Genomic DNA, 23,195 nt, shown 5'->3' with positions numbered 1-23,195 from the left:
GGTACAGAGAACTAAGCGATTTGCTGAAGGTTACACAGTTGCTAAGTGGCAGAGCTTGGATTATGAAGTCAAACTGGCTGCAGAGTCCATGAATTTAATAGTTAATAATTTGGACATATGTTCTAATCTATTGTTAAGTGAAAAAAAGTAGATTAAGATATATTACGCATGATATAATCCCATTTTTGTAGTTTGTGCAAAAATGAAAGATTATCTCTGGATGGAAGGATTATGAGTGATTATTTTCTTTTTTAATTTATTTTGAAAATATTGTTTTCTAATAGCTGTTATTTTCCAAACAAGAAAAAAAAAATCCAAGTTTGTACAAATATACAGTGAATTAAATGTTGGTTTTGTGATTGTAAAGTTAATTGCTGCCTTTATGTTTTCAAACTATAATGAATGGAGACCGAGTAAAACTCAGAGTGAAATTGCTCAGTGGTGTTACAAAGCCAATGTAACACATTCTCCCCACAGAAACAAGATAATTAAAAATAGCTGTACCACCAGACTAGTCAACAAAAGCCCTTAGCACCTTATAGAGCTGAATAGTATATAATTTTATACGCATATACTATATAGTACATGACTAAACAAAAGTGCCATCACCATTCCAATTTGAGGTGTCTCTCTCCTTCATGCACATCTATGGGACAGTTGGAATTCTCTCTCTAGTCTTTTCCACTAAGGCTCCAAAGATAACAGGAAATAGAATAGGAAGGGCATGGCCACCTTAAGGAATGGAACTGCAGCCCTAACTACAGCACATTTTCATAAGGCAGGCATAGCCTATATGCTATCTAAAAGATATGATGTGATTTAAGTTTAGAGGTAGTAAAGTATGATCTCAATAAAGCTGGAAAAAAGAGACAACTAAGTTTGTCATCATCCTTATAAAAATATTTTTAAGTCATCACTTCTGTACGGAATTCTAAAAGAACGACAAGCAAGTACAGTAAAATACCAATACGAAAGTACAGAAAAGAAAAGGAGATTTTGATGTCCCACAGACGTGCCTTCACCACACTCTAATTCTGCCACAGAGAACATGTGCGTCTGTGATCAAGACATAGTAGTCCCCCTTTATCCATGGCGGATGTGTTCCAAGACCGCCAGTGGATGCCTGAAACCACTGATAGCACAGAACCCTGTACACAAGGGTATCTTTAAAACGAGCATTGCACCAACTCACCAGTTTCCTGTGAGTAATGAACGAAATGATGTAGGGCCAGCACGTAAGGCAGTGGGTGCACGCAGTAAATGCAACGGCAGGTGCAACACTGAACACGCTTCTGGTTCACTCTTCTGAGAACAGTGACAATGATGTCAGATCAGGAATAAAAACTCCTAAAGGCTGCCTTCTGCTGGGTTTCTCCAGAGGCAGCCCTGACACAGGATTTGAGTGAAGTGGTTTATTGCTGAGTTGATCTCAGGAAGCACCAGTAGAGGAGTAGGGAAATGGGGTAGGGAAGGGAAGGAAGCTAATTCAGAAGGCAGGCACGAGCATGCCTCAAGGTTTCACAGCTCTGGGTTGAGAAAGTTGGGGAATTTATCCACCAACTCCCATCCATTACTGGGGGAAGGTTGCTCTTGAGGCTGTACCTTCACTCCCAGTCAAGCACCTCCTGTAGGCAGAAAAAGCCTGTAACAGTCCCAGGTGCTTGCAGAAAGAAGACGGGCATGTTCTAAAGGGCAAGAGTCCAGGGACTATGCATGGGGCACTGAGAGTCGGCTACAGACAGCGTTATGTTATCCTTTTACCTGTGCAGCCTAAAGGCCACTCAGGCTGTTGCTGGTTGCAGGGAAACCACTGCAGGATTATAGATGAATCCACAGAAATGCACTGTTGCAATTATGAATTTTAAAAGGGAACAGAATGCTTTTCATAATATGGCAACAGCTTCTTTAAGCATTAGAAAGCATTAACTTACAGCTTTCTTTTTGCTTGGCAATACAAAATACCTACACCCCCAGCAGCTACTGGACAGCTAACCTGTGTGTAAAAACAGAATAACAACGAAAAGAAACACTTGCCACCAGATACCTCTGGCTTCAGTTTCACCAAGTGTTGTGGAGCAGTTATTACTTGTTAGGCCCTTCAGTGGGTAAGAGCACATATTGGGCTCTCATAATTTCATTAAACTTCGACAGACACTTTTCAGAGAAAAGTCCATTTACAAGTGGGGCGATTAAAATCAGGCATTTTCATTATAGTAACAAAATATCCACATTCTACAAATTTAACAAGTCAAATCTCTTTTCTGCTGTCTACAGTTGACAAATCATTTCTGAAAATTCAGTCCCACACTTCTGGAGACTAGGGTCCCTATGCCCTATTCAATTTCTTTATATTTAGTCATTCTGATACGTCATTATTTATTCAAAGGAAGCAATCATTTGGGGTCCGTATTTGTGGTTCCCAGCATAATATTATCCTACACAAATACCATTTTCTCAGTAGGGCCAAATCCCATTTTCTAGGGAAAGCTCTTTGCTTGATGTGTTTTCAACAGTCTTAATCTCTTCGGGGGGTGTGGGAAGATACTTGCTATTTAGTTTCCTTAACCGTTCTCTTTTCTTACCAATCTTGCCCCTTCATACCAACGACTCAGTACCTCAGCGGATCTCTACACCACACCTTCACTTCCTGGGAGAGTTAGAAATGCTTTGACAAGCGGCTCAGGTCTATAAAGAAAACACTGACCCTTGGATCCCGACACCCAAACCCCAGGGGACGCCACCTGGACCAGACTGCTTCGCTCTTCAGCTTTCCACCCGCAGGTGGCAGCAACGGGCTCCGAAGCGCGTGTCTCCGCAGGTTACAGGAGCCGAGGCACAGCTTCTGGCCGGCGTTCCAGAGCGAGGGCTGCAGCATCCACCTCCAGGAATCCACATCCAGCCGGGACGGCCCCTGAGGCTAAAGTACTTCGGTTTTGAAATTGTCTCTGATCCTTTCATTTCTTGAGTGAAAATAAACAACAGTTTGAAGCAGCAACGGCAACTCATTGCGACCCTACTTCCCCCAGTTCCCAATTTTCCCACCAACTCCAGCAGCAACCCGGCCCCTTTACCGGAGCAGGGTCTGTTCCGTAACTCTCTACGCTCCGGCCCTTGCACATCCTTGGGAGCCGGGTGCCGGGCGGCTGGCAGTGCGTCGGCAACCGCTGCGTCCCTTCTCCTCCGACCAGTCTGCCACGCGGGCTTCCGGCCGGTCGGGATGCCAGGGCTGCACTCCTATTTCATCAACCATCCTCCTTCCCTTACCCTCCTCTTCGTCCCTTTTCCCCCAAACACACACAGGCACACAAGCGGCTCGGTCGCGCATAGTGCTCCGGGCTCGGCTGCGGGAGCAGGACCCACGCAAGCCCAGCAAGCTACGGACACGCCGCCCGGACTCTTCAGCCCGCGGGCCCCAGTGTCCCCACCGCCGCAGCCGCCGCTCCTGCGTCGCTCCTTCCCGCCTAGACACCGCCGCCAACAGCCCCCTCGGCTGCAGCCCCGGCAGGGCTGGAGGAAGTTGACGCTTTGGGAGGGGGCGGCGGGGAGCAGGTTGAAGGATTTGTTGTAGGAGGATTAACACATCTGGGCGAGGGGAGGGGCAGCGCCGCTGCAGGACGCGGCGCGGACCCGGCATCCCTGCGCGCAGCAGCCTCGTCCGCCGCCTCCCGGGACCGCGGAGCCCGGACGGCCCCGCCCGGCCCGCGCCCCGCCCCCGCCCGCTGGGCCCCGCAGCGCGGGGTGCAGAGGACCCGCGGGCGGCGCAGGGAGGCGGGTAGCGCCCCGCGCGCGCTTCTGCCGCCCCCGGAGCCGGCGCGCGGAGAGCGCCGGGCGAGCGCGCGTCGGGCGGCGGCCGCGCTGGGGGGCGTGGGGCGAGGCGGCGCGGGGAGCGGCGGGGGCGAAACTTCGAGGCCAGATGCCCGAGGGCGCGGCGGCGCTGCGAGGCTGCCGCTGCTGCCCCTGCGGGCCCCGGGCGCGTCTCCGCGGGCGGCGCTGCCCGCGGCGCGGCGTGTGCACCGAGCGAGTGAAGGTATGTGTGGCGGGCGCGGCTGGAGCTGCCGCCGCCACAGCCACCGCGCTAGCAGGTCCTAATGCCTGTCACTTCCCAGGACGCTGGCAGCTGCAGCCCGGAGCCCCCGAGCCCTCGGCAGGTTTGCCTGTCCTTCCCCGCGATCTGATTGGATAAAGTGGGGGCTCGACGGTGGCCGACGTGGGACAGTTTGGCTGTGGCAGGGGTCTCGGAAACCATGGGTTATTGCAGTGGCAGGTGCACGCTTATCTTTATCTGTGGCATGCAACTGGTAAGTGACACTTGGGTCCTCTTATTCTGTAACGTGCCTTTGAGATAGTGGGCAGGGGAGTGCAGTAAAAGGTCTGCCATTGATTAGAACGGAAGAAAAAAAGAAAAGGTGACAGATACATTGCCTGTATTTAAAATGCTTTCAGGGAGACGCACTGTGGGGTACAGGACAGGTGAGGCTTTCCGCCCCCACCTATTTCTTTCCCTCTGAAGACAGTTTGGCAGGTGCGGGTTAAACTTGTCTTTAATTTCTTTAAGCAAAGCAAGAGGTAGCTCTTGCTCTTTTATGCTTTGTGTTCCTATTAATGTAACAACGTGGTGGTCACATGTGATTTACTATACAGGTGTTAAAACAAGAGAAATAACGGAATTTTTGACTTTTCTTCTATGTAGTAATTTTTGCAGTATCTTTGTTTCTTCGTTGACGTGTATTATTTTTCAAGGAATATATTATATATTGTCTTATAAGTATAATGCTCTAACAAACCACTGTGTAGTGCAGATGGTATCCTTACAGCAGTCTGATGTACAGGACACATTGAGTTTTAAAAGTATGTAGATTGAAGAGAAATACTTAGATAAACTCAGCGATAGCATTGCCATAGACTGAACCAGTAGCCTTGAAATCACAATTATTACAAACAATTCTAAGGAAAAATATTATATCTTACATTATCTATGTAATTGCTCCTGAAATAGATACTGTTGTCTGATCCCGTGGGATGGAGAATTATATGTACTTTTTGAGGAATGTTGTACAGTTGCAAAGAGGCAAGGAGCCAATAATGGAAAACGTCACGTCTCTGAATTTAAATTCCCTAAGGGCAATAGAAGGAGGGGCTGAGGATAGTTTAGAGGTGAAAAATAGACCGCTTTAAGTGGAGGTACTTGCTCACTCCTGTTATCAAACAGCTTTCCTTGGAAAGTATAAATTAATCTGGATAACCACCCACATTTCCAACAATTGTTTCATAAAGGCTGAAAGGACAAGACTGGAGACAATATCTAAGAGCCCAATCAGTAATCGAAAGAGCAAGAATTTGCTATTGAAACTGATAAGTGTTCTTCATTGTTTATCAGTTGTCATGAAGCCCACGAACGGTTGTTGTTGTTTTCTTTAATATTTAGCTGAAGCAGTGCTTTTAGTTGTATATTGTCTCAAGGATGTTTTTCTTTCCCAGGAAAGTTATCTGATAATGTATATTTTGATCTGTGAATTACTTCTGCACTTGGTTGTAAGAAAAAGAAGGTAGAACTATAAATATAATTTTAAGAATGTAACATTTTCTCAGACATGTAAAACAGTTTATTTTTCTGTACCACATATTCAGTTAAGTTCTGCAATAAAGTTTTTTTTCACTCTTAATGATAAAGCTGATCAGAACAACGAGTTTACTTTGGAAAACCACCAGTAAGGCCAGGTGTGCCAAACTGTATAAACATTTTCAAAACATTCTTATGTTCATATATGATTCAGAAAAGAATACATTTGCTGATTCACTGTGTAAAAGCATAAAGCTGTGAGAATGGGTGGGTAAGAGCACTCTTATGCTTTTTTCAATTTTGAATTTTAAAAATGTGATTTAGCTTTTAATCTTTTAACATAGTAGGGCTTTATTGTGGTAGATGTAGGCATTAGATCTATATGGCATTTTGGGTGAAGAATACAAACTCAAGAACTTAAACAGTTTTAGAAAAACATAAATATACAAATGGGAAGCTTAATATACAAAGTAGCATAATAAGGCTAAAGGTGTGTGTGTGTGTGTGTTTGTGTGCATGCATATATGCAATGGTGTGTTGGAGAGGTGTTATATCACTTATGAAACAGAAATTCTGAATCAAAGCTAAGTTCTCTAACAAAATAGAAGTAGCAGTAATATAGAAGTGCTCAATCTAAGCAAGTATACATTTGAATCCTAAGAGGTATTTTAGGCTCTATAAGAATCATCTGATTTTTCCCATTCAGACTTTATGTACCACCAGGCTAATATAATTAGCAGCCATGTTAATGCAGATGCAGAAGAAAAAACAAAGGACGAAGAACAATTCTTTTGATAGGGTGAAATGATCACATATAAAGGACTCCAGAGATTCCTGTTAATTGTTGTTTCTTAGAAGTATAGTATTTAATTTTAAATAAAACAATTATTTTGCAACTAGTTGCAAAGCACTGTACGTGTGCGCGCGTGCGTGCGCGCGCACACACACACAATAGGTGGGTGTTTATGATTTCCTTCGTTCTTGATAGGTCTTTGAAAACTTTATGTATCTTTGAGCTATTATGAGTAAAGTTTGTTTTATAAGTAGCCAGGTTTCCGGAATGTACCATTGATTGACACAAAAGTTCGCCTAGTTTTGTTTACTTCTGTAGTGTTTAGTGTGCGTTCTCGTAACATTTGGGTATTTTTTTGCAGCTGGACAGAAAATCTTAGATTTATTAAAATTAATTGAAGCCAAAATTGTCTAAGATAGAAACTTTATTAAGTTTCTTTGTTAAGTAACTATTAAGTCTCTAGAAACATTTGACTCCAATTTTGTAAGTAGAGTGTTTGTATTTTAACTAGACTTAAAGCAATATTTATGTCTGTGTAAACTTGCAGCTAACCTTAGAAGGAGATGAGGTAGCTTTAGTATTGTGGCGATGGGAACCTCATTCATCAGTATATCATCAGCAGACACAGTGTTTTGATCCTTTAACAAGTGAAGGACAGAGACAAAGGCTCCAGAGAAATTTACTTGTCAGGATTCTGTATCTTTGCTTTTAATTATGTTAAATGTGCATTTAATTTAATGTTTGACAGACAAGTGTGGATAAACATACATTCTTTTAAAAATCGGGAAATCAGTTTATAAGACAAAAAATTAGAATTTCATACTGTAGAGATTTAATATAAAACTTCCATTTATATGAAAAAGTATCTGTCCATTTTATGAAAAGGTATCTGTCTCTATATATCATACATTAAAATCTTTGAGCTGAATGGTTACTCCAACTTCAGATTTTAGGGTGATTCCTATGAAAAAGCGGTGTGATCTCTGGAAACAGATTTGCTGCATGTGCAGAATCCAGCATCTAAGCTCATAATCTGAAGAATGTAATTTTATTTTTATCATTGCTGTCCTTAATGCTCAGAAACTGAAGATGTTAGTCTCAAAAGGCATCACTGCATTTGCAGTGGTGGATATGGTGGTACAGGACAAGAACAATTTAACTTCTTATTTACAACTTTCAGCAGTTTGTGAAAGAGTTTTTGCTATTTTTTTTCTTCGATGTTTGGTTGAATCAAAGAGTACTTTATATAAATGTTGAAAAAAATGCTCAAATATCTCAGATATTTCTCAGTGAAAAATCAGCCATAATATGGAAGAGCATAATTTATTTTAGTTTGAAAAGACAGCTTTGTTTTCAAGTAAAGAAATTAGAAATCGCCCACATTTTTGTACACTAGACTCCTATATGGCACAAAGCATATGTATCATAAACTATTGAAAGAAAGTATAGATTTACATTGAACAGATTAACACTTGAAAATGCCAGTCTTGCCATGTGTTCTATGAAGTATTGCTAACTTGGAGCAGGTGCAACTAACAATTAGGTTAGTACACATGTGCAGCTGCCTGGAGAAGCTCATTTGAAACAATTAAGAATGATCAGTTGTTTTCTACTGCATAGTTTCTAAGCATTTTTGGAGGTACAAATTTATTAGAGAAGGCCATGAGTATATACGTGGACTAAGAAAAAACAATTTTATTGTAATTATGGAGTGTTTCAGTGGTGTCGATCGTGATTTTATGCAGTGTTCATAGTTATAAGGTCTTTGGTTACTTAAAACAGAATAGAGCATTGACACAAAGTGGCTTGAAGAGTGCCAGTAGAATCTTATGATTTTCCTAGGGTACTTTTGACAAGTTTGAAAGTCCCCCAGAAGTGTAGAACGTTATCTCTCACAACCCTCCCTCTCAGAGAATTTAAAATTTTAGATTCAAATGCCATTGGTAATAAAATCTTGAGGTCATTAATCGATCTGATTCATGGAGAAGACTAACAATTTCCACATAATATTTCAGAAACTTATGATGGAAAAATATGCTAAGAGTTTGCTACGTTGTAAAATAATGATTACTTTCTTCCTTTTAAATGTTTTCTGTTTTTGCACCCCAATATTGTCATGCATGTTTTCGTCTTTAATTTACTCTTTCATTATAATTCAGCACTGCTTGGCTCTAATGTTGACCAAAAAAAGATGTAGAAACTTCTTCCAGTGCCCAGCTGTTTCTTGGTTCACAGACCAAGGGCAGCTTCTTTTCTCATACACCCAAAGTTTCGTAGAATGCTGTTTCCCCTTCTTTCTCAAATAAAGGCTTGAATGGGTAGCATCCCCTGTGCAGAATGCCGGAGTCATCTCTGGCTTGGGGCCCATATGTGGACAATGGCCCAGATATGCAAATGGGCATTGCCACCAGCTTTTCCCTCTGATGCTGCTTTACTTTGGGGTCAGATTCTCTACTTGCCCAGTCAAGAATTTCAGAATGGCAGCCAGGGACTCCTTAAAATAGGAGGTCTTTATTTCTTGGTCTGTTTCTTTCCTGTGCATGTGTGTACTTGACAAAAATAAAATCTGAGACAGAAACATGTTTTAACATTTCTGCGTTTATACTGGAAATAAAAATATTAAAATTATGATGTCATTAAATATTTGTCTATACAGTTGTCCCTTGGTGTTTGCAGGGGATTGGTTCCAGGACCCTGCCCCTCCGTGGATCTTGCCTTTGATCCTCAAGTCCCTCATATAAAATGAGAGTCAGCCCTCCATTATCTGTGGGTTTCACTAAAATTTCAAGGGATTTGTTTCAGTTAGTTAGTAGAATTTCAAGCAACTCAGTTTAGTTTTTCCAAAAATAAGTTTGAAACCAATATTGCTAATAATTGTTTCCCTATTTCCATGCCTTACAGCACACAAATACCAGAAACCAAACATACACAGGAGAATTATTTCAGTTCTATTATTTCACCTGTAAAATGAACTCTTCTAATTTTGGTCGCTTTTTTCCCCTTGACTATTGTGTATTTTAAATATAATGAAATATATAGACCATCAAGATATGACGTATTTAGGGTTTTTTTTTTTCTCCATAACAACTATAGAATTAAGTACTGTATTTATACCTACATCATTTCTATTGCACGGAAATAGAAGTGTATGAAACATTTGTACCAACCCTAGGAAATTGAAGAACATTTAAAAATCATGAAAGCACAAGATAAAATTATATCATTTTATTTTTGCAGATTAAGGTGGGAAATAAAATTTATAAACTGGTTTTCTCTTCTTTTAATATCTCAGGTGTGTTTAGATTTGAAAGCTCTTACTATTTAAAGGACGTAGTTGCTTCATCTTCCTGAAATCAGTTTTCCTTTTTTTTTTTTTTTTTGCTTAAAGTCTAAAATGAGTATCGTGTCTGATAGAAATGGTCATAACATTTAATCTAATGCAAGCTATAGAGTGTCTTTTTTTTTTTTTTTTTTAGCCTGGAATAGGAATAGAGTGACTTCTAATGCTAATAACTTTTGCCTTTTAAATTATTTTGGATCCTACATGCAAATTTTGATCCCTATGAAAACTCTTTTTGAAAAGTTTACAAATAAACTGATTTTTATGTGCACTTTGAAAAAACGTTAGTCTTTATAATTTGTTATACTTTCAAAATCCGACTTTGTAAAATACTTTAAAAATAATGAAAACGTTAGTATTTATTGGAAGCTATTTCTGGCTAAATGCTAAACGTCTAAACGTGTGTTTTTTTCACTGATTCCTTTCCAATAATCCTATGAAGTAGGGAATAGATATTAATATCCCCATTTTACAGAGGAGGAAACAGGTTCTGGAAGTTCAAGCAACTTACTTAAGTCACCCCCTTAGTAAGTGGTAGAGCTTAGATTCAAACTCAAGTTTACCTTGACTTTAAGCCTGATGGAGGTCTTATCACTGCGTCCATTGCATCCATTGCATCCATGTTCGCCATGGAACATGAAACGGTAGCAGTAGCTTACATTTGTTTTACTAACAAAGGCAGTATCATCTACCTATTGATTCCCGGTCAACTCAGTAATCAACACAAGACTAAGCAGGCACAGAGAGAAGGCTTGATGCCAGGCCCCTATCCACACCTGGCTGGCCCACGTGGACTTGGGGTTTACCATCTTTGAACTGCCAGTGTGTGGACTAGAGAATCAAAGGAGAGGGTGGCCCTGCAGAGTGATGTCCCTGGCTGTTCCCACAAGATTTCAAATGTGCCCTAACACTGCAAAACACACTTGTAGTTGTACCCTAGAGAAATAACCCCTCGTAGTAAGGCTGTATTTCTGTCATTGTTCAAGGGGAGAAAAAAAAGGTATAGCCGCTCTGCATTTCTGGCCAACAGGGACTCGGACACTTTGATAGGTATGTTTAAAAAAGATTCCATGGGAAGAAAAAATGTATTTATTTTTCTCATATTCCGGTTCTTTTTGAAGCCAGACCCTGATGAATGGCCAATGCAGAGTAATGTTATTTGCCTGTTGTTTCTATTTTTTTTAACATGTCCCAAATCCTAAGTCCACCTAGACCACTATTGGTGAGGATATTAGTTAAAATTATTGTTGTTGGAAATAACTTCAAGTAATAGGTTATTTAAAATATGCATTGCATTGAACATCCTAGAAAATTCTGGAACTGCAGTGTGTGTCAGAATCACCTGTAGGGCTTTTCCCATACAAATCAATAGGCCCCACCCCAGTGTTTCTGATTCAGTAGGACAGAGACCTTAAATTTGCATTTCTGATGAGTTCCCAGGTGACACTGATGCTGCAGGTCAAAATTTGAGAACTACTGGTCTAGAACTTAGGTCTTCACTTAACGTTGTTGCAGAAGTGTGTGAACCTGTGTTTGAAATGCTTCAACCCAACTAGATAATTAGCTCATTTCTTCCTTTTGCCTGTTACTGATGTGAAAGAAAACTTCTCTTCAGGACCAAGTGTGCCTATTTCTGACTTCCAGCTTAGTCCTATTCAGAAGTTTAAGTAAGGGAAATGGAAGGTCTTTCACAGCATTTGTGTCTTTGCAATGAATAGAGAGAAAAATCTGAAAGCGATTCAGTGCCTCTAGTCTATACCCTCTATGCCTGGTAATGCTGGAGTGGAATTGGTCCCTTCAACTGCTTCTCTTTGCTAGCCTAGCCCCTCAGTCTGAATTTCTGGAATAGCTTCTCGCTGTGCAAAACACAGCCCTGGGAGGGAGAGAGATCTGAGGGAATATGCTGAAAAAGCACTGGACTAAGTGAGAAGGCAGATTTTTTTCTACCCTGTCTAGCGCTTCCATACGGGACAACTAAATAACTGTGACTTTGCTCAAGCCATTTATATTCCTGGGTGCTGTTTACTCATTTGAAAAGTGGGGCAAATAATTCCTGACCCATTTACCCTACAGAATGCTTAGGAGCATCTGAGAAAATGTGCTTAAAGTTTACATGAAAGAGCTTCACAAATGTGAGGCTTTATTGCTGTGTTACTTCTGATACCTAGAAAAGTCTCTGTAATTATTACTAGTTTAATCTTTAAGAACTGTTCATCTAATGAGACTGGGAGTAGTTGTAGGGATGCCTATATATCATTTGACCAGTGGCCCTAGTTGCAAAAACTTGTTTCTTTGTAGAAACATTTTTTTCTTCACCTATCCATCATTTTGGGGGGGGGGTATATGAATAAGGATTACAAAGTAGGTGCAAATGGTTTGAAATAGATAAACAATATGCTTATGTGTGTGATGTACCCACTTGAAGTGTTCTTTAAGAATTAAACTTAGATTTCACAAAGCAGTCAGCATTCTGCTTGGTCAGGCAGCATTCCGTGGGTGCTAGTCCTGCAAAACGCTCCCCCCGAACATGAGCTGTGAGGTTAACTGTGTTGTGGGGTGGGGCACTGTTGTTATTATCCTCTCTCCCACCCCCAAGGGGCATGATTCATGTTAGTGTATCTGCAGCTCCTAGAAGTCCTGCGCTAAAGAAACCCCTGCTTAATTCCCTTTAAGTCTGCAGATACAAAGTGTTTGCAACAGACCAAGGAACCTGTTTTCTGATATCCCCTATTAACCTTGCATGGAACTAGTATTTTCAGGAATAGTTTTCAGTGAAATATTACTCTAGGCTCATATGCAGTCTAAAAGTTAATAATATTAAATTATTATCTAAACAATACTTAATGACTAAAAACTCAGTATGGAAACTCTTAACCTATTAAAGAGGTATCTAACAAATAATAATACATAAAGATGTTTAAGAATATCAAGTATTAAAAAAAGAATATCAAGTATTATTATTACGTAATTAAAGTAAATGAAGGGAAGCTTGTTTTCAAATACTTGACCTTTTTTTTTTAAATTTTTTATTTTATTTTTATTTATTTATGGCTGTGTTGGGTCTTCGTTTCTGTGCGAGGGCTTTCTCTAGTTGCGGCGAGCGGGGGCTACTCTTCATCGTGGTGCGTGGGCCTCTCACTATCGTGGCCTCTCTTGTTGTGGAGCACAGGCTCCAGATGCGCAGGCTCAGCAATTGTGGCTCACGGTCCCAGTTGCTCTGCGGCATGTGGGATCCTCCCAGACCAGGGCTCGAACCCATGTCCCCTGCATTGGCAGGCAGACTCTCAACCACTGCGCCACCAGGGAAGCCCGACCATTTTTTTTTAATATGTTTTATTTGAGTTTCGTGCAGTTATGTTTTGGCCACTAAAATCACAACCCTCAACTTTGAAATTCAGTCAAGTCCAATTGCTGATGTTGCAAAGAGGGTGACATGTTGCAGGTTCCAAGGATGTTTGGAACTTCAGAACACCTAGGAGAGGGCGTCTGCAGAAGCACTTTCTTTCTTTTTTTTAGGGAAATTCTGTTCTAAGATGGATTTTTAAAAATCTTTATTTATTTATTTAGTTATTTGGCTGCATCAGGTCTTCGTTGCGGCATGCGGGCTCTTCGTTGCGGCACGCGGGCTCTCTAGTTGCTGCATGTGGGCTCTAGAGTGTGTGAGCTTAGTTGCCCCGTGGCATGTGGGATCTTAGTTCCTCGAACAGGGATCGAACCCGTGTCCCCTGCATTGGAAGGCGGATTCTTAGCCACTGGACCACCAGGGAAGACCCCAGAAGCACTTTCTTTTAGAAGCAGTGGCTGAGGAGCAATGCCTGTATCCTACATCTAAAACCAAACTCAGTCTTCCAGCATCATACCCTAAATGTTTGCCTTTGCAGGGCGGGTGGTGAAGAGTCCTCATACTGACTTTTGTTTTCTAATCAATGCATACACTCGAAAACAGTAACGCATTTAAAAACCCCAACAATGCTGCATTCTTTGAAAACAAATGAGTCTTGGTTTGGAATGGAGGAATCAAATCTCTCCTGCTAACAGAAGTCTTTGTGTGCGTCTGTATGGTGCTAATTACACAACAGAATAAGGAGGTATTTCAAATCCTTTAACTGATAACTGTGTGTCAAATGATGGACAATCAATTTTATGTCTGAAATGTTCAGTGGTAGGGAATTCATATGACCCTCTTCTAGCCATAGGAGATGTACAAGGCTAATCTTCCAGAGTATCATTTTTATAAAGGACAATCTCTGATGCCACTGAGAAACAAAATGTGGGGAGGACTTCTACAGGCCCCAGTGAGCAGAGAGCATTAGAGCCTGGTGGTGTGCTGCCTTCTGCGGTCTTGGCCCTTGGAGAAGAGCTCTTTCTACTGCCTTGGCTTGAGTACCTCCTTTGTTACAGAGTCTGCAGTGGTGGGCGACAGCTTGCTCCAGGAAGTCATATTTCATCCCTGGGGACACAGTGATTCAGACCTCATTCTCTTAATCTGTAAAATAGGGATCATGGACTCTACAGGACATGGTGTATCCAAGTGCTACCTGTTTGCTCCATTTCATTATTCTGAGGGACAGAGATGAGATTAGGGTCTTATGGATGTGTTTAACAATGGATGTGTTTTGGGAGCAGTGAGGGAGCTGCATATCTGTAGCATTTGGAAGCTATTGTAGATTTGAGAATACACAGGTGGTATATAAAGAGCCCTGGGTCTTTTTTTTTTTTCAATAAAGCTTGCTCACAAATTTGATGATAGTGCATCTATAACTTGTGATTTCCTAAAATATAGGAGCTATGTATGGGATTATGTATTCCTTACCCTTACCAATAGGAATTAACAGAGTTTCATTTTTGTCCATCTTTCATAAAATGCAGTTCCATTTTATTCAAACAAAAGATGGTAGTTATATTATGGCTGTTCAATAGCATTTATGAACCTGAGTTTTGCTTTTCTTTTAGCCTGGTATGAAAGGTTTTCAACTTTCTTCTACAGGATGGGGAGCAGTTGGGGGCAGGGGGAAGGGGAGTGTCTGGCTCCTGAATGTCTAATAGTTCACAAGCACGTAACACTACTTAAGATGATATATATTTTATTTTATTTTTATTTTTAAATAAATTTATTTATTTGCTTTTATTTTTGGCTGTGTTGGGTCTTCCTTGCTAAACATGGGCTTTTCTCTAGTTGAGGCGAGCGGGGGCTACTCATCGGTGCGGTGTGCATGCTTCTCATTTTTGTGGCTTCTCTTGTTGCGGAGCACGGGCTCTAGGCGTGCGGGCTTCAGTAGTTGTGGCACGTGGGCTCAGTAGTTGTGGCTCGCAGGCTCTAGGCGCGTGGGCTTCAGTAGCCGTGGCCCACGGGCTTAGTTGCTCCGAGCATGTGGGATCTTCCCGGACCAGGGCTCGAACCCGTGTCCCCTGCATTGGCAGGCGTATTCTTAACCACTGCGCCACCAGGGAAGCCCAAGATGACATATATTTTAAAGGACAGTCTGGTGAAGTCTGTAAAGTTAACTGTGAATTCATTAATGAATTTTCTCAAGACGTCTGGTTTTATCTAAAACATTCCTGGGAAGTTCCACAGGTTCTTAAGATCTATGGGACAGTGCTTTCCCAGTTTACCATTTTATAGACTGTCTCAGAATAGATTTGCTTTTGTTAAAAAAAAAACTGCCCTAAAAATCAGGCACATGGCATAAATTCAGTTTATGTTTAGTAAATGTAAATTTTGTAACAGCAGTGTTTGGTGACCTTTAATTATATGCCTCTCTTATTTTAATCCTTAGGGGAAACCTGTTGATTTTCACTTTGTTTTCTCAAGAATGAGGTAGTAATGATCTCTTTGTTATTGCACCTACTTTGTATGGTTTTGTTAAGAACTAGAGTGACCTAAAATCTTAGCTTTTCCCTTAAATTGAGAGAAATGAACCCTAGTGAGTCTTTTTTTTTTTTTTTTGGAGATTTATATGGCAATTCGATGCAGAGTTTATACACAAAATAGTTTTGTTGCACGTTTGCTGCTGTTAGGCCCATCTTTTAATTTAATCTTTCCTAATGTGAATAACAATGTTATATATTGAACTTTAAGGGGAATAGATGGATGAGAAATGTGAGCAAAGTCATAGACAGAGGCAGTGATCCTAATGTATAGGAGGAATGTCACATTTGGGGTTGAAAAGTAATTTGGCAACAGTATCTTCTTTCACAAAATACATCTCTCTGAAAGTCTTTCTGATGTGTTTGAATGCAGCCCTTAGACGGCCATTACCAGTCATGTGCTGGTAATGAGAGCCAGGTGTGCACATTGCCCTGCCTTGGGGTGTTGGGTGATGGAGAAGACCCAGTAAGACTCTAGGAATCAACTTGGAGTTGATTCCTAACCTGCAATGCTGTGTGTTAGTTATGATCATTTTAAAATAATGAATGAATCAATCAATCAATAAAGGGAGGAAATTAAGCAATTACTAAATCAGTTTATCAAGTAGGATTTGTGAAACGTCCACACATGAATAGTGTAATGACATGTACTGAATAAATTGTGTCTGTTTCTACCCTTTTGGCAATTAGGACATGATCTAACTGGAATGTCAAGCTGTGTTTCTATCGTAAATTGATCTAATATCTAGTGGTTTTAATAATTGAAGATTATTTTAAATTGCAACCTGATCCTTATTATTTATTAGTTTACTAAGACATCCAATTTACTTATTATGGTAGTAGTTAAAATGTTTTAATGTTCTCTGTTCATTATGTGCTGTTAAGATCACATTTATGCTGACAGCAAATCAGATCAGTGTTGGTAAAAAGTAAATGTTGATGTAAACTGGGCCAACATGATCCATTTTTTTTAAAATGTGAATTCATACAGTTTAAATTCATATTATCTAATTTGAGACATTATTTAGATATTCTGAAAATTTAAAAATACAGAAATTAATTCTGTCTTTATGTTTCAGATCTGTGGAGTAGTAGTTTTTACCTTTTTTGTGTATCACAAGCTCTTTTGAGAACCTATTAAAAGCTATGAACTCTTTCACCAGAAAAATGCCTGTACAACTAAAGAAAATTCACAAACTTCTCAACCTAATCCATAAAATGTAGGTGAAAAATCCCCAATAAATTTTAAATTTCATTTCTTTTTTTTGTGGGGGGGAGAATGTCTACCATTTCATTAAGAGCTTCTGTAGTAGTAATATTTATTTGTTTGTTTATTTGTTTATTGAAGTATAGTTGATTGCTTATCAGTAATTAAGTTACTTTGAATTCAGGAACATTTGAAGACATATATGTATATATGATATATTCTACAATATATTGTTAAGATATATACACACATATGTAAGTACATATATGTGTGTTTGTAATACAAGGTAGGAGAAGCCAAGAGTGGATTTTGGGACCTAATGAAACTTAAAAGCTTTTGCACAGCAAAGGAAACCATAAAAAAGATGAAAAGACAACCCTCAGAATGGGAGAAAATATTTGCAAATGAAGCAACTAACAAAGGATTAATCTCCAAAATGTACAAGCAGCTCATACAGCTCAATATCAAAAAAAACAAACAACACAATCCAAAAATGGGTGGAAGACCTAAATAGACATTTCTCCAAAGAAGATATTCAGATTGCCAACAAACACATGAAAGGATGCTCAACATCACTAATCATTAGAGAAATGCAAATTAAAACTACAATGAGGTATCATCTCACACCGGTCAGAATGGCCATCATCAAAAAATCTAGAAACAATAAATGCTGGAGAGGGTGTGGAGAAAAGGGAACCCTCTTGCACTGTTGGTGGGAATGTAAATTGATACAGCCACTATGGAGAACAGTATGGAGGTTCCTTAAAAAACTAAAAATAGAACTACCATACGACCCAGCAATCCCACTACTGGGCATATACCCTGAGAAAACCATAATTCAGAAAGAGTCATGTACCAAAATATTCATTGCAGCTCTGTTTACAATAGCCAGGACATGGAAGCAACCTATGTGTCCATCATCGGATGAATGGATAAAGAAGATGTGGCACATATATACAATGGAATATTACTCAGCCATGAAAAGAAACGAAATTGAGTTATTTGTAGTGAGGTGGATGGACCTAGAGACTGTCATACAGAGTGAAGTAAGTCAGAAAGAGAAAAACAAATACCGTATGCTAACACATACCTATGGAATCTAAAAAAAAAAAAAGGTTCTGATAAACCTAAGGGCAGGACAGGAATAAAGACACAGACGTAGAGAATGGACTTGAGGGCACGGGGGGAAGGGGAAGCTGGGATGTAGTGAGAGAATAGCATTAACATATATACACTACCAAGTGTAAAATAGATAGCTAGTGGGAAGCAGCTGAATAGCACAGGGAGATCAGCTCGGTGCTTCGTGATCACCTAGAGGGGTGGGATAGGGAGGGTGGGATAGGGAAGGTGGGGGGAGATGCAAGAGGGAGAGGATATATGTATACATATAGCTGATTCACTTTGATATACAGCAGAAACTAAGACAACATTGTAAAGCAATTATACTCCAATAAAGGTGTTAAAAAAAAAAAAGTGGATTTGGGTAGTGGAAACAAACCGGACCTTTGTCAAAGATATTAAAGGATATGATACCTGAGAGTAACAGATAGTCGTGTAGATTCCTACAGTATAATACAGAATGATAACTGCTGTAAGAGAAGTAAGAATAAACTACTGAGGAGATTTGGGGGAAGCTACAGGTTTTCTCCTCATAGGCTGATCTCACAAGGTATGAAGGGCTGGTGTAAGGTAGGTAAGATTTCTATAGCTAGAGACTGGAAGAAAGAGAATCCCAGAAGGAAGAATGATAGTAGCAAAAAGGTACGAATGAAAGGGCATATGTGTGGTACAATGAAGAATCTGACACACTGGCAAGTAGGGGAGAAACGGGAGACGAAGCAGGGAATGGAAGGGGTAGGGGTGGTGCAGTTTGTGGATGGACTTGAGCACTTTTGGAGGGAGTTTAATCTTAAAAGATAGCATTTGTGTCTCTCTAGAAGTTAATTGTCAAAATGAATGGCCTAATTCCCCGTAGTAGAATAAGAAACAAAGTGATGTGAGAGTAGGGCGAGGTTTGGGGCAAGCCCTGTGGGAAATGTGAAGGCAAAGCAGCAACAAATTAAATTGATTGCTAAATTCATCAAAGACCTTAGCGAAACTGGGTGGCGTGCATTTGTAGGGGAACCAGATACGTCTCCATCATTACCCAACTTTCTAAGAGTTGGGATGGAAAAGCAGAAAATGGAAGTTTCCTCATCCTTAGACTGAACAAAACTGAGGGTCTGTGAGAGCTCTAAGCTATGAGAATAGAATGTCTGACCAACTGTAGGACTGGGTGGGAAAGATTGATGTCAAAATGGGAAGAGGTAGTTCTATTACTGGAATCTCATTGCAAACACTAGAGAATAAGGAGTTGGGTTCAAAAGAAGGGAGATAATAGAAAAGGTGGGAGAAAGGTGGTTGGTGGGAGAGATGACAGATATAGAAGTTTAGGTCTTGGAGAGGAGTGATGTAGAAGCCCCTGATTGGCCACCAAATTAGATGGAAGGTTTAGTTTTCTCAAAGGATGAGAGGCAATGAGGTCCAGCTATTAGAAGAACCATCATTCTGTATTTTGGCCTTAATAAAGATGATCAGAAATATGGGACTGAAAAGGAACACAGCTAGGAGGGAACAAGGGTGTTGTGAGGATGGTAGATGTTTGTAATAATTTGGGGAGAGTTTGGTTTAGCCAGGATGGTTAGGGAGAGTCAGGAGGCAGCTAGGATGAGGAGGATGAATTGGGAGGAATGGAAATGTTTGTTCAATGAGTATGTGAGCCAAGTGACTAAGGAAGAGCAAAGGTAAGCTTCAGGCAAAGCACTTTCTCAACTTCAGCAACATTGCCATTTTGGCTGATTCTTTGTAGTGGAGGCTGTTCTGTGCATTGCAGGATGCCTAGCAACATCCCTGGTCTCTACGCACTAGATGCCGGTAGCATATTCCCAGTTGTGACAAGCAAAAATGCCTGTAGACATTGCCAAATTGCAAAAGAGCCCCCTCATTGAGAACCACTGAGCTAAAAAGCAAGGTGCTAGAAAGAGCACTTAGAAATAACAGCAGGTTTCCTTCATAATAGATTTTGAGTTGTCCAGAGGACAGTGGAGGTGATTGTGAAGGGAAGACGAGCCTGGAGCCTGGCCGCTGTGGACCTGAGGGTCATGCCTTGAGGAGCACCGTGGCCTGGGTCACAGCCATCCCCTTGATCTATGGAAATAGAATCTTCAGGGAAGCAACCTAGCCATCTGGACATTTTAAAAACTCTCTAGATGATTTTATTGTGTTTCCAAGCAGGTATATATTAAGGAGAGCGGGCTGGTGGTATAGCAGCTGTGAAGTTATGGAGAGCAGCAGGAGGAAAGACAAAGGAGGCTGGGAGGTAGGTTGAGCCATACATTAGGGAAGGGGAGTACCGAGTAAGCCAGTGTGGGCATATCGACTGGAGAGGCAACGCTGAATCTAGATTTATCTGAAAGCTACCTTCTATGGTCAATTATGTGTTCAACCAAGCTTTCACTTTCTTGGCTGTTTTGCTCAGTTTAGTTTGAGCCAGGTGGATGTTACATAAGACTCAGTGAATGCCATCTTTCCTTTGGTGCCAGTAAAGTCTGTTGATGAATATTTGACATTTTTAATTTGTCCTTTCCCGAATCTGCTAGTCTGCTAAAATGCAGTATGTATGTCTTTGTGAAATTTCTTAATTAAGAAAGATTTCAGGTAAGGAGTATACATTAATTATAAGGTAGACATGTAATTGTTTACATGAAGAGCCAGATGTGAGAAATTTTGGGTCAAATTATGAATTTCTAGTTCAATAAAAGATTTGGATAAGAGTTAATAATATGATTATAACTTCAAAAGTAAACTTTTTTAAGACTCTAAAGAGTTGGGTAACTTTTCCTTGTTCCTATGGAAATATGCACACACACACATAGACACACACAAATGATAACTACTGCCCTTCAGGAACTTGCAACTTAAAATTCTTAAACTATTTATATTCCTTTGGTGATCCCCCAAACCCAAGAATATTCAACAACCATTGTAATATTTGATATCCTGATTTACCAGAAGGTCCATTTTTTGCTGAAGAAGTATAGTAAAACAACAGATTCATCTTTTAAATTATCCTGTCTTAGATTGTATAATGTCTCTTTTTCCAACTTGATTTCTTTTTAACTCAGTCTTTTGGTGGACTCTAATTTTCATGCCTAGAGAGAGGGGAGTAAATGATAGATTTCTTGAAGGTCCCTTTAACTTGATGGTTTTATGATTAAATTTTGCATTTAAAAATTGCCTTTCTCTGGGAGATCCAGGCCTGAAGGTGCTTTTCCAGCTCCATATTTGTATGGAGAGCAATTAATATAGCATATCATGCATTTTTCTTTAATACAGTACAGGGCAAAATAGCAGTAATAGATGCAAAAAAAACTTTAATAAACTTGGAAGTAGGTGCATATGAAGTTTTTCTGATTTGCAGTGATGGTGCAATCCTCCTAAAAGTATACTTGGATCCTCTGAAAATTTAGGTGTGTGAAAGTGGTGTGTGTGAGGGGGCGGTGGGTGTAGTGGGTGTAGGATGAGAGCAAGGGGGGAAATAAAAATGATGCTGTTCATAGGAATTGACTTGGGTGTTTGGCTATATGTGAGAAGAGGGAAGTGGGTTATCTTAGAATACACTCTGCACTTCTTAGTGCATTGTTCTTCTGGATGTGGTAGGTTTTCAGCAGGTCTTGTTAACTGGATATCCACAGTGTTCAGGGTGAAAAGTGGAGCCCACATAAAGGCATCAGTGCAGAATGAAATAGAGGCAGAGAAAGGAGAAGCGTACTGTATTCAGATGAAACCCGTGGAAGTTTAGGTAGGCCAGATTGCAATTATCTCCCACTGGAATTTAGCCAGGACAAACATTAGTGCATGTTACTTTCCATCTAGCCTAATTAAAGGATTGTTGATAACTACCAAAGTTGGCTGACTTGCAAAAGTCGGTGCCTGCTAAAATTTGTAAGTTATAAGTACTTAACAGTATGACCTGATTTTTATGCTGGGGTCATCTTATTAATTAAAGTTTTCCAATCATCTAATTAGAAAATACAGTCTGAACCGAGTCTGGAGGATTCCCAGTCTTACTTCCTAATTTAAAGGAAAGTGGAAACAAAGAACAGCTCTCAAAGCAATGCAGTGGAAAGCGAGACTCTGGACATGCCTTGAGAGATGCCTGAGACCAGCAGGGTAATTATTTAGGATGCACTTCCAGTAGAGACATTAAAGGGACACCAGTGAGCTAGCTTTTAAATGTGGAAATCTGTGCCAGCCCCCAAATTAACTCTTGGACTAGAATATGAGTGCACGATAGAAAGCTGGAAGGCATGACCAATACGACTGATTGAAACTAAGCAATTTGCTCTTTGATGTTATACTTTATTCTTTTCAGCTTGAATAATACTTTGTCAAAATAGCAGAAACAGAAGGAACAGTCTAAGACTCTAGATGATTACCTGACACTTAAAAACATCTTCTCTCAGAAAAAAAAAAAAAAAGTAGATTGTGTGTTTTCTAAAGGTAAGGTCCTATAACTGAGATGTCACATGTAAGTCCTTAAAAGCCTGGAGTTTAGTTGTCATCAGTGTCTTTATATTCATACCATCCTGAGAAGAGTGCTGTATCTAAAATAATAAAATACTTTCAAAACATTTATTAAACATCTGTTATGTGCCACGTACTGGACTAAGCAGAAGGCATTAAAAGAAGGACAAAAAGGATGTGGCCAATGCAAAGATACATGGGTCAGTGGATGTCTGGCAATTGAGTAATTAATCATAGTTTCTCATTCTCCTGCTTAAGCAGCCAAAATCGACTCAGCCTTTGTCTGCAGGCTCTAGAAAATGAAGTCCTGGTACAGTACTTCAATATTACAATAAGTACTGGTACTTATCTCTTCACAATGGAACAAAAAGGATAGAACGGAACTTTTAAGTTTTGTTGGGAATTTATTTTTTTTAATTTTTATTGGAGTATAGTTGCTTTACAATGTTATGTTAGTTTCTACTGTACAGCAAAGTGAATCAGCTATTCATATATCCCCTCTTTTTTGGATTTCCTTCCCATTTAGGTCACCACAGAGCATTGAGTAGAGTTCCCTGTGCTATACAGTAGGTTCTCATTAGTTATCTATTTTATACATAGTATCAATAGTTTATATATGTCAATCCCAATCTCCCAATTCATCCTACTCCCCCTTTCCCCCTTGGTATCCATACGTTTGTTGCCTAGTTTAAAAGGAAGCTGCCTGTATTCTAGTTGTCTTGATCAATTCTCTAGACGCATGTTTGTAGGTGCATTTCCCATTTATATGGCAGTGGCAGTGCACAGCGTTATGGGACACAAATGCTCCCTCAGCCTTTCCATGCTGACCATCCAGATGCTTCACAGCTGAATAAGTCATGCC

The 23,195-nt window shown here is 40.2% G+C and overlaps 1 protein-coding gene across 3 annotated transcripts in view; it reads left to right on the top strand.

Moving 5' to 3' along the window:
• Positions 1-4,087: 4,087 nt before the first annotated feature.
• Positions 4,088-23,195, top strand: part of NKAIN2 (sodium/potassium transporting ATPase interacting 2) — a 992,732-nt gene continuing 973,624 nt past the window's right edge. For 2 of the 3 annotated variants that reach the window (XM_061207108.1, XM_061207109.1), the window contains exon 1: positions 4,088-4,298. In XM_061207108.1, coding sequence (XP_061063091.1) covers positions 4,245-4,298 — 54 coding nt within the window. In that variant the 5' untranslated portion in view covers positions 4,088-4,244. The remainder of the gene's footprint in view (positions 4,299-23,195) is intronic. The other variant, XM_061207110.1, reaches the window with a different exon arrangement.

Source organism: Eubalaena glacialis, chromosome 12 (assembly GCF_028564815.1).
Source record: "Eubalaena glacialis isolate mEubGla1 chromosome 12, mEubGla1.1.hap2.+ XY, whole genome shotgun sequence".
NCBI lineage: Eukaryota > Metazoa > Chordata > Mammalia > Artiodactyla > Balaenidae > Eubalaena > Eubalaena glacialis.
The sequence above is the reverse complement of the archived record's forward strand: the minus strand, read 5'-3'. Positions and strand labels throughout refer to the sequence as shown.